Here is a 12,288-nt window from a genome sequence, read left to right as displayed (position 1 = left end):
GAGCGCTCCTCTTTCAATTTCCCTGGAATGCCAATTTCCATGTGACACACACACACACACACACACACACACACACACACACACACACACACACACACACACACACACACACACACACACACACACACACACACACACACACACAATTAGGGGTACTACAGTTTATTGAACTGATGTAATTTATTATAATTTTTTTTATCAAAAAATAATTTTAATAAAAGTGATTTATTCTAAAGGGAACAAATCTGGCCATAATATTGACGATTTCTGCAATTTCTGTGCGACACTGTTGTGCAACAAAGAAAAAATAGGCCTTAAGTTGTTAGTCAGACTAGTCAATGTATTCTATTATAATTATAATAATTCTACTGTAAAACGTACACATGTGTACGTGTCAATCATTGATATCTACAAAATAAACCAAATTATCAAAAAATATGCTTTTCGATCATTTTATGAAAAGTGATCAATACAATAATTGAGAGAGAGAATAATTGATAGTTGCAGCCCTACACACAATGAAAAGAGAATTGCATGAATAAAGACACCAGTTGATATATACTGTAAATATAATACTAATTAACTAACTAACTAGTTAGTTAATTAGAAAAAACACAAAAAGTTAAAATATGGAGATAAGAGGTTTCTGCCCGACAACAGCGTTATACTGTACGTCTTCCCTCAGACGCAGAGAGCAGAGATCCTGCGCTGTCTGATCCTCAGGAGGACCGGCCTATCAGAGGAGACCCTACGCACTCTGGACCTGGGGATGGTCTCCAAGGAGACGGAGGGTTACGTGCCCCGTGACCTGGCTCTGCTGCTAGAGAGGAGCGTGCACGCCAGTGTTGTACGCACTGGACACGGTAACCAACCACCGTACTACTGTACATTAACACATTTTAATGTTAACTTTCAGCCTGGTGGCCCTATTTTGAGCATTATTACATCCAGTATCTATCATCGCTTTTTGCATTACACTGTCGTACAATAAAGTATTAAATATGGCTTGAATAATTAACTCATATAGTGCCAATGACGTCTTTTGACGTCCGTTTTCAGTGTGCCACTAGTGCCAATGACGTCTTTTGACGTCACCTAATTTTTTTTTTTTTTTTTCAAAATAAAATTTTTATTATTTTTTTGGTTATTTTTTTTCCTTTTTAATCTCAAAGGAACTAGGAGAAAACGGTTTTCAAAAAGTTAATGCTCCATCCACTTCAATGTTAAAATGTAAACGGAGAAATTTTTTTCTCCGTTTGATCCATAATGCCTTTGGCATATGGATCAACAAGCTTGAAATAAGCCAGGCAGTGAATGAGTTACGGACATCGTTTTTATTTATATAGCTTATACCAGGATTGAGCTTCTGGTAAGGAGATGTCATTCAAACATGGTAACGTTTCTATATGGTCTGTTCAAGAAGACAGACGTTTCATGGTTTCACGGCTATTTGGGGAAGAGATTTGGTTTTAACACATTGATTGCCAAGATATTAAACATAGTTTTCTATCCCCTTGCCAGCGTAATTACCTCAATCCGATCATATTTGAAACGCTGTGGATGTGACATTTGTGTCCCAAAAAAAATAGTCCCCGTGGGTTGGTGGAGATATCTGTGTATCCATAGGAACGACAACATTCCAACCGCGATCCGCCATTTTGGGGCTACGCCCCATTGAAAACGGGTGGTTTTCAATGCAAAAAAAAGAAACTGAGTTACAGCTGTTTTTCTGAAAATCCCATCGTTGGGATGAACGGATGCGACGTTTTTTGCGACGACGTCACATCCACATACTACTTCTGGTAGTACAGTTAAGCCCCCCCGGGGGGGGGGGGGGGGGGGGCTAAACTGAATACTGTAGGGTTTAAGTGGTTAAAGGGCCATATCATCTACAGTATATATCACTAGCGTCACTAATACAGTAGTCTTGTGTGGCCACACTGTTGCCTCTGATCATGATTAAAATATAAAGCGGATGTGAAGCCTCCTCCCCACTTCCGTTTCGTCTTTACAGTCGCGCCAATTTATCCTAATATAAATCAAAATCATCTAAATATATACAGCTTGATGCTTAGCAGAAATGGAAATTAAAAAATAAAATGTAAAGATATTTTAAAATATATTTTTGTGAACTGAAGTGCCAGTTTCGGCATTCAGGAGGTGTAGTTCCAGACTCTATATAGCGTTCAGGAGGTGTAGTTCCAGACTCTATATAGCATTCAGGAGGTGTAGTTCCAGACTCTATATAGCATTCAGGAGGTGTAGTTCCAGACTCTATATAGCATTCAGGAGGTGTAGTTCCAGACTCTATATAGCATTCAGAAGGTGTAGTTCCAGACTATATAGCATTCAGGAGGTGTAGTTCCAGACTCTATATAGCGTTCAGGAGGTGTAGTTCCAGACTCTATATAGCATTCAGGAGGTGTAGTTCCAGACTCTATATAGCATTCAGGAGGTGTAGTTCCAGACTCTATATAGCATTCAGGAGGTGTAGTTCCAGACTCTATATAGCGTTCAGGAGGTGTAGTTCCAGACTCTATATAGCATTCAGGAGGTGTAGTTCCAGACTCTATATAGCTTTCAGGAGGTGTAGTTCCAGACTCTATATAGCATTCAGGAGGTGTAGTTCCAGACTCTATATAGCGTTCGGAGGTTGTGGAATAGTTGTCTGGCTACGCGAGACTACTAATACTGTGTCTGTCCGTCCTCAGGTGTGTGTCTGTCTCAGGAGGACTTCCAGCAGGCTCTGGAGGGCTTCACGCCCCCCTCGCTGTTGGCCATGGACCTCCACACCCCCCCCAGCGGGGCGGGGCTGGACAGGGTGGGGGGGCTGAAAGACGTGCGATGGCAGCTGATGGACGCCATCCTGCTCCCTGCCAAGGTCAGCTGCACAACGGTCAAACCATGTGGGATATAGAGTGTGTGGGGGAACCACCAGGGGTCCTTGAGGGGGTTCCAGGGGCGTCCCCAGCTAAATGATTGATAGCACCAAATGGACCTTTTACGTGTCTGTAACTCTGAGAGCTTATGTAAGCTCTCAGAGTTACATTGATACTGAGGGTTTTACTGTATAGATTGGGGCCAGACTCAAAATCATATTAGAAATGGGGGTCCATGCCATAATTATTTAATATCACGCTGGGAGTCTTTGAAAGAAATGAAAGGGATTGAGAATCACTGCTTTAATCCATTTTAGACCTGAGGCTGTTTCTAAAAACGGCCTCTAAATTCTGACAAATGTTCTGAAAAACTATTTTTTATTCAAACTTTAAAAAAAAGAAAATAAAAACAAGAAAATGTTGCTATACGATATATAGCAACAAATAAAATGACACAGAGGTGTTCCCAGCTTGAAAATGTCTAAATGGGTTGGATAAAAATGTTAAATACAAAGATATCAAAAGTGTCCTTAATGTACAATGTAAAGGGGAAAATGACTCGCAAAAATCAACTATTTTCTTTAATCGTACGTCTGATTTCAGTAAACGCTTATGAGAACACACTGCCCTCTTGGCCAGGTTTTATATTTCTTTACAAAAACTGTCCCGAGAGCAGATAGTCCATGAGCCAGAGCCCCAAAATTGAGCAATTATTATCGAAAGAGTGGGCAAAACCAAACCTATATTAAATTGTTCAGAGGGTCAATACGAGTAAATAAATGTATGATAACCTCACCACAGGAGCAGCTTTTTCATGGTTATCACACATTTTGTAATTTTCCCCATACGTACATGACAGGTCAAAAAATGACAAAATTTTAAAAAGAGTTATCATAATGAAACTGCCTGAGTTGATTACTTACATGAAGACGATGATTTATCGTATTACAAGTTTTCTGAAATTGTATATTTAAATATGCAAATTAGGCATAGGAAAATATGCCCACATTTGCATAACTTTCCAGAATCAACATTGGACAAAGCCAGAGTCAACATACTTATTTCATTTTGTTAAGATGTTGGATTCAAAGGTTTTTAACGAGGGAATATTCAATATCTGGCTCAATTTTGGGGCTCTGGCTCATGGACTAAATGCCTAATTTGCATATTTAAATATACAATTTCAGAAAACTTGTAATACGATAAATCATTGTCTTCATGTAAGTAATCAACTCAGGAAGTTTCATTATGATAACTCTTTTTAAAATTGTCATTTTTTGACCTGTCATGTACGTATGGGGAAAATTACAAAATGTGTGATAACCATGAAAAAGCTGCTCCTGTGGTGAGGTTATCATACATTTATTTACTCGTATTGACCCTCTGAACAATTTAATATAGGTTTGGTTTTGCCCACTCTTTCGATAATAATTGCTCAATTTTGGGGCTCTGGCTCATGGACTAAGATTTTGGGAACAGATTTTTCTTCTTTTTGTGTGAAACTTTAGAAAGCTCATTTCGCGGCTTCCTAGGAGTTAAAATAGATTATTGTAAGAAAGAAAAGTATCCGTCTGTCTGTCTATCTATTTTGTCTAATATGTAACACCTGACAAGGCTAAAATAAATATATCTACAGTAGCTGAAGTAAGTTAAAATGACAATAAAGCGGCACTATGAAACACTATTTTAATGAATAAAATGTAATATTATCCAATCTGTATGGTAGAGTATGTTAATACAATATAACATACAATTGGGGTGGTTGTATTTGATCTCCCTGCTCTTCTATTGATACATTTAAATCGTGTCAAAGGTCATGCCTCACCTAGACACAGGATCTGACACGAATTTTGAGCAAGCAGGCTCAATTATCTCAATGGTAAATATTTCAGCACATATTTCAGCACCGGGTTCAATGGAAAGTTACATAGTGCCTTAAGATATAATTTTTGTATGTTTGGTTATGTGCACTTTAAATGGCATGTGTCTCCTGTACGTTGCAGTATCCCATCCTGTTCTCCAAGCTGCCTATCCGCCATTGCTCAGGGCTGCTCCTCTACGGAGCCCCTGGCACGGGCAAGACCCTGCTGGCAGGGGCCGTGGCCAAAGACAGTGGCATGAACTTCATCTCAATCAAGGTACAGTATATGGCTTGACCAGGACCTTCTGGTGACAGTTTATTTTATTTCTTTTTGTTCTTTATTTACCCAGGGTAGTAGCTGGGTAAATAAAGCGCTCATTTTCAGCAACTCCACACACACACACACGCACATGCGCACGCACGCACGCACATTAAAACCAGCAGTGTTGGGGGAGGGGTGAGTGGTGGCCATTCACCATTCAACCTTTGGGCCACTGCTGCCCCAGTCGATGAGTTGGTTTAATGTTGGTAGATAAACCTGTGAGAGTTTATTAATTTTAACAAATTTCTTTTGCCACACAAAAAATTCCTAGGGTTCCCAAGGAGGCAGAAATCCAATGCAAAAAACAAATGAGGAGGGAGACCTCTGTACAATGCAAAATAATAGTTTTAATGCCTTTTATACAGCAATTTTTACAACTTTTGTTTAAAATCTCACAGACTACTTGGTAGTAGAAAGTAGTAGTAGTAGAAAATAGCAGATCTAAAAGCTAGTATTATAGAAAATAGCAGATTGTTTTCCTACCCCTCCAGGGACCTGAGCTTCTCAGCAAGTACATCGGAGCCAGTGAACAGGCAGTCCGGGACGTCTTTCAAAGGTCTGTTCTCTAATCCGCTCAGTTAACATGTTTTACATTCTATTCTAAATCTAGGCTTTAATTTAGTGCCTGTAACTGTAAACTGGTAGCAGTGACGTGGTGGTGACGGTGTTGTCCCCCCCCCCCCCCCCTCAGGGCCCAGGCAGCCAGGCCCTGCATCCTGTTCTTTGATGAGTTTGACTCGCTGGCCCCCAGGAGGGGTCATGACAACACGGGGGTGACGGACCGCGTGGTCAACCAGCTCCTCACACAGCTGGACGGGGTGGAGGGTCTGCAAGGTACTGTAACACTTCACTTCACTTCACACTGTAGCAACACATACTGTTTACCATGGTCTGCTAGCAACATCCTGAGTGTTCATTTAACTCTGAAAGTATAAAGAATGGACATTTACTTGCGACCCATAAAACTGTGTCTGTGACCCAATTTGGGAAACAGTGTACTAACTGTACTAACCAACTTTATTGTCACAGCACAGGTTTACAAGTGTAAAATGGTGGGTAATTTTTTTTTAATGCATTATTTCCATAAGAGAATTTTTTTTTTTTTTTAAATCCATAAGAGAAAGGGAAGAAGACAAAACAAACCAAATAATGATCTACATACAGTATCTATCCGGTGTGGTTAGTACCTAATTTGTGTGATAATATTTTTGTGTGTGTTTGCTATCAGGTGTGTATGTGCTCGCAGCCAGCAGTCGACCAGACCTGATAGACCCGGCCCTGCTGAGACCTGGTAGACTGGACAAGTCCCTGTACTGCCCTCCCCCAGACCTGGTCTGTTTAACATTATACACTCACTGATCACTGCTTTAGTACTGCCCTCCCCCAGACCTGGTCTGTCTGACATCAGATCAGATCATTTCTGTGTTTTTTCGTAAAATAACACCCTACTTGATCGTACTACTAAAGTAGCAGATCTGTTTGAAGTTTGATACGCGGCGCGAAGCGACGGGTTTTGAGCTTGCGGATTTGCGATGCAAACAGCAGAGGGCGTGTAAAAAAAAGAGAAGAAAATACAGGATCTTTGTATGAGAATTGATAAAAAAATAGTTTAAGTCATTTGCTACTGTATTTAAAATAGGATATGAGAAAACACAGTATTGTAAAAAAAAATTAAAGAGAAGAAAATACTGGATTTGCGTAAGAGAAAAAAAAATGTAAAAAGATTTTGTCTGGAAATGTATTTTGTGTTGAAAAAATCATGACATTTTTTATTGTGAACCTAGTATCGTGATTAGAATCATATCGTGAGTTGAGTGAATCGTTACATGCCTAATAAGTTCACAACAAGACGCTTTGCGACGCTTAACACGCGTTGCGAGCCTATAGATCTTATAGATAGTAGATTGTAAGTTTATAGATTGTGAGCTTATAGATCGGCAACTGTTCGCCCACAGAATAGGGACGCTAGGGTTCAAGTCAGTGGTTAATGTAATGAACTGCCTTCCATGTGGATCTAACAGTGTTAATTTTTACAGCAAATTTTGATTTAGTTTTTGTCATATTTTAGACATCTGAAATGTTTTAGTTTTTGTCTAGTTTTAGTCGACTAAATATCATAAGATTATTGTCGACTAAATCCATAGTTGATTTAGTCGGCTAAAATGTATGTTGGCGGTGCCTTGATGGTGTTGTAATGGCTGATCTTACACTTGTTTGCATGCTGAAAATAGCCGAACTACAAGCTCACAACATGTCGCAGCGCGACGCGTTGTCAGCTTGTAGATCTGCTATTGTCAGAGCACAACACCCGAGCGCAACCAAACATACATTTACTTGTCTTTTAGTTCTACTGGATCTCTTCTCCACTACTAGTCCCTCACTAACATTTTAGTCTCGTTTTTATTTGTTGACGAAATTGTCAATATATTTAGTCTTAGTTTTAGTCATTGTAGCTTAGTTTTTATTTCGTTTTTATCTAGTTTTCGTCAGTCAAAAAAGGTAGTCGACGAACATTTTTCGTCATAGATTTAGTCGACGAAATAACCACCTTAAAACCTTCTCTCTCTCTCTGTGTGTCTCTTCCTCTGGCGGCGGGTTCAGGAGGATCGTGTGGAGATCCTCAGGGCTCTGAGCGCGGGCCTGCCCCTGGCCGATGACGTGGACCTGGGGCACCTGGCCGCCGCCACGGAGCGTTTCACCGGAGCCGACCTGAGAGCCCTGCTGTACAACGGACAGCTGGAGGCGGCACACGGCAGCCTGGCGGCCAGCACCACACATGTCAGTACTACTGGGGGTTGGGTTCCTTTTAACCATTCCGGTTCCTTAACGATTCCCTCACAGAGTTATGGTGGTCCTTGAAATTAAAAAGTTTGAGAACCACCAGATATCTTTATTTTATTTTGTGTTCCCTCCTCCACTAACAAGTCTATTGTGAAAAAACAAACTGTACCATTATGTCTTCTATCCCTTGTCCAACTCTTTCTGATGTCGCTTTCATGATCATTTTATCATCATGGCTGGGATAAAAAAAAAAAAGTTTGAGTACATCTGCTTAGGCCTGTCACCATTATGAATTTTACTTGACGATTAATTGTCATACAAATAGTTGCAATTAACAATTTAATTGTGTGGCTTTTAAACACAAGTTGCATGGGGCAGATATGACAAAAAACTCAAATGCACAAAGAAATTACTGACGATGAACGATACCAATAGTCAAAATGAATATTGTATTGTGGCGAAAACACGGCATGTTTAATATTTTATACTAAAGATTTGTAACAAAATAGTGTAAATAAATAATATTTACACTATTTTTGAAAATGTTTCAAAATGTATGAACCTTTCTCAACATGGAAACGATTAACGACGATCATGCAAATTCATTGCGATTATCTCAAATAATTGCGATTAGGTGATAATGGAATAATTGTGACAGGCGAGGGCATAGCAGTGGCGGACATTTTCTGTTTCCACTCCAAAATAGACAATGCATTTTTCTCATTGAGATTTCCAAAAATATTTATATCAATTATTTTAAGCCTAGAATCAAGCCATCCAGGGTCCTGGTGAATCATGACCATAAAACGTTTGATTCTGTGAAAAAACGTTTTTGAAAACGGGAAAACAAAGGGTATTTATTAAATATAGTATATCATATAATTAAATATATATTTTTTTTAAATCACAGATTTTTTTTTTATGGTCATGATTCACCAGGACCCTGGATGGCTTGTCTAGGCTTAAATGAATTGATATAAATATTTTTGGAAATCTCAATGGGAAAAATGCATTGACTATTTTGGAGTGGAACCAGAAAATGGCTGCCACTGCTATGCCCTATACCTCTGCTCTGGACTAACATGTCAGCTCCTCCTAAGATGTAAAAATGTTGTCTTTGTTCTCCCGTGTGGCGTTCAGGAGTTGACCTCGGGGTCAGACAGCGACATGAGCCTGGGCTCCATGATCTTCCTCAACCACAGCAGCGGCTCGGACGACTCTGCCGGGGAGGCGGAGCCGGGAGTGGGGGCGGGGCTGGACCAGGCCGCGGCGGCACTTCTCCCGGAGAACCACCGCCATCTGGAACCAGAGCTCCACCGCAGCAACCTGTGGAGGCTCTACTTTGGAAGCTCCTACGAGTCGGAGCTGGGGAACAACCACGCCTCGCCGCCTGGACAGGTGAGAGGAAATTTGTGAACACAAACTAAATTTAAGTTGACTATTGTCGATGAAGTTTTATAAATACTTTTTTTCTTTGGCGCTGTAAGCATATTTTGATACCAATACCACAATTTAGCCATTTAGCAGACCATGCCTTTACGCTTTTACTCAAGTAAGATTTTGAATGCAGGCGTATTACTTTTAACAGCGTATCTATATTGGTACTGATACTTTTACTCAAGTAAAATCTACTGAGTATTTCTTCCACCACTGCGCCTATTACTGATCATCAATGTCATCTCCTTTAAAATACATGGAGGCACCACACGTATACCAGAAAGCCACTAGATGGCACTGTAAGACAACTTCTTTTGTTGTAAAACCCCAGAACTCTCAGTGCGTCTCTGGTCCAAACTCCATGAGCCAGGACCTCACAGGGTTGTCGGTACGACTCCCCCCGGCCTACATGCCTTCCATCCAGAGGGGCTTTGAGGAGCTGAACCAGGAGCAGATGGAGCGCCTCCTACAGGAGATCAGAACCATCAAGAGCAGCCACAGGAGAGACAATGTGAGTTACACCGTGCACAACACCGCCCGAGAGCTGTGGTGGAAATTAACTAAGTTTATTTGCTTAAGTACTGAGCTTTACTTGAGTATTTTCAGTTGTTTTTGTACTTTATACTTCTACTGCACAGTTTGCAAGTTGCTTTTAATGATGCCATGAGGATACTCATGAAAAAAGCCCAGAGGAGGCAGTGTGAGTCAATGTTTGTCAATACAGGAGTGAGGACTTTTCCACCGGGATTGAACCGGTTCCGTTTTTTTCCCCCGCCTAATTTTGAACCAGTTCAGAGTGTTTCCACTGAAAATCAATTGGTTCAGAACCCTAAATGTTCGTTTGGAGCTGGAACCAAAAATGTCTTGTTTTTTCTTGCCCTGAACTCGTAACCAAAGTGGGCGTGTCACTATTCTACAGGTTGGAAGATGCAGATGTCATTATATAAACAATGGCAAAAGCAAGTGAAACATCATCATTTAAAAAAAAGAAAAGAAAGGGGAAACTGTTACTGACATTTACGATTGAATGTTCCCCGTGAACACTTCGACCAGTCATATTCGACACATTGCTGGCCCAGGCCTGGAATCGCGAACCTGGCCCCAGACGGGCTCTCTAACCATTCAGCTATGCCCCCAGTTGACAATAAACTGGTAGATTTAGTCGACTATAATTATATGATATTTAGTCGACTAAAACTAGACAAAAAGTAAAACATTTAAGATGACTAAAATATGACTAAAACTAAATGGAATTTTATTCAAAAGATTATGACTGAAACTAAATCAAAATTTGCTGTTAAAATCAACACTGGCGGAAAGAAAGGTAAAGGCAAACAGAAAGGTCTTTAGTTGTGTTTTAACAGAAATAAGAGTGGCAGCAGAACCTGCAGTTTTCTGAGAGTTTGTTCCAGTATATGTACATATAAACTAAATGCTGCTTCCCCAATCCCCACGTTTGTTTTTGTTTTTTAGGGACAGAAAGCAGGTGGATCCAGTGAGCAGGTGACTCCAGTGTCCAGTGGATCAGGCCTGCTTCTCAGTCAGTCTCATCTGACCTCAGCTCTGCTGACCACCAGAGCCTCTCTCAGCAAGGCTGACTGGAGCTCATACAGCAGCCTGTGAGTACAATACACTGTTCTACACACTGTGGTTCTATAACTTTATTTATCATGTATTTCAAGAACCCCCATAACTCTGAGAATGTACACATTCTACAATAACAATACCACTGTGTGTACAAACAGGAATCACACACACACACATTTCTTCGCTAATTGTTTTTCAACCAAAACAACAATTTCTCTTGTTAGTTTGGTTTGGTCCTATATATAGGACCAAACTATATAGGTATAGTAATGCACACACACACACACACACACACACACACACACACACACACACACACACACACACACACACACACACACACACACACACACACACACACACACACACACACACACACACACACACACATTGATTATTTAAAAATATTGATTTAAATAAAATGATACATTTTCCCCGAAACTTCTGTGTAATGAAAAGGACGACACAAATAAACCCAAAGTCCTGCATTGGAGGATGTAAAAGTTAGTTTAATGTTATTTTATATGTTTCTCTAGGTATGAAGCGTTCGGTGCTACAGGAGAAAGCAAAGTGCAGACTTCAGTCCCTTTTCAACCCGGACAGCGTGTCACTCTAGCCTAATGACACCTTAGCCTTGTCACATTATAGGAGCATGACTCCTTAGGACAGTGGTTCTCAACCTGTGGGTCGGGACCCCCACCCAGGGGGGGGGTCCCCAGATGACAGTGAAACGACAATGTAAGGACTTTTAAGACCTTTTTAATACCTAAAAAAAAAAAAGAGACCATTACTGTATCAAAAGTAATCAACAAACTATACAATAGAAAATGGTCAAACCTTGGCCAAATTATCAAATAATATTAGAAAGAGGAAAATATGTGAGCTTGTAGATCGGCTATTTTCACAATATTTATCTGTGGAACTGAGTCAAACAAAATGTAATGCTTCAACTCCTACATTCCAAGTGCTTATCAGGGTGTGTGTGTGTGTGTGTGTGTGTGTGGGGGGGGGGGGTCCCCAGTTCAAATATGATCATTTTGGGGGGGTCACGGCCTGAAAAGGTTGAGAACCCCTGCCCTTGGCTGATGATGTAGTTTGTTTTCAACTTTGGGTCAAAAACTACAGCATGCCCCTTTAACGGTTACCTTTGAATCTAATGTGCTAATTTGTGGACAATGTAAATCAAAGAGTTTAATATTTTAATGTTTCTTATTGGTCTTTTAAATGATTATGAATACACTTGAATGTATCATGTAATAAATGTAAATATATGTAAAATAAAATCTAATCTAATTGTTGGTATAATTCAAGAATGCTTTTTGGTGAAGATTCATCAACCGTTTCATTATTTGTTCTCTTTATAATGCAACTACTACCCGTACTATGGGATGCAGACAAAATAAGCTTGAATGTATTAATCT

At 40.1% G+C, this 12,288-nt stretch overlaps 2 protein-coding genes across 2 annotated transcripts in view; both read left to right on the top strand.

The window, feature by feature from the left end:
* Positions 1–11,852, top strand: part of LOC308094823 (peroxisomal ATPase PEX1-like) — a gene marked incomplete at its 5' end in the record, with an annotated part of 24,380 nt that extends 12,528 nt beyond the window's left edge. The window contains 11 exons of the mRNA XM_080441650.1: positions 686–863; positions 2,712–2,881; positions 4,883–5,017; positions 5,554–5,618; positions 5,754–5,896; positions 6,291–6,394; positions 7,664–7,840; positions 8,984–9,241; positions 9,612–9,791; positions 10,754–10,899; positions 11,404–11,852. Coding sequence (XP_080297776.1) covers positions 686–863; positions 2,712–2,881; positions 4,883–5,017; positions 5,554–5,618; positions 5,754–5,896; positions 6,291–6,394; positions 7,664–7,840; positions 8,984–9,241; positions 9,612–9,791; positions 10,754–10,899; positions 11,404–11,488 — 1,641 coding nt within the window. The 3' untranslated portion in view covers positions 11,489–11,852. The remainder of the gene's footprint in view (positions 1–685; positions 864–2,711; positions 2,882–4,882; positions 5,018–5,553; positions 5,619–5,753; positions 5,897–6,290; positions 6,395–7,663; positions 7,841–8,983; positions 9,242–9,611; positions 9,792–10,753; positions 10,900–11,403) is intronic.
* Positions 1–12,288, top strand: part of LOC308096048 (peroxisomal ATPase PEX1-like) — a 643,221-nt gene that overhangs the window by 13,106 nt on the left and 617,827 nt on the right. The gene's annotated exons all lie outside the window — the stretch shown is intronic.

The sequence above is a fragment of the Gymnoscopelus braueri genome (genome assembly GCF_963280865.1).
Source record: "Gymnoscopelus braueri genome assembly, chromosome: 11".
NCBI lineage: Eukaryota > Metazoa > Chordata > Actinopteri > Myctophiformes > Myctophidae > Gymnoscopelus > Gymnoscopelus braueri.
The sequence above is the reverse complement of the archived record's forward strand: the minus strand, read 5'-3'. Positions and strand labels throughout refer to the sequence as shown.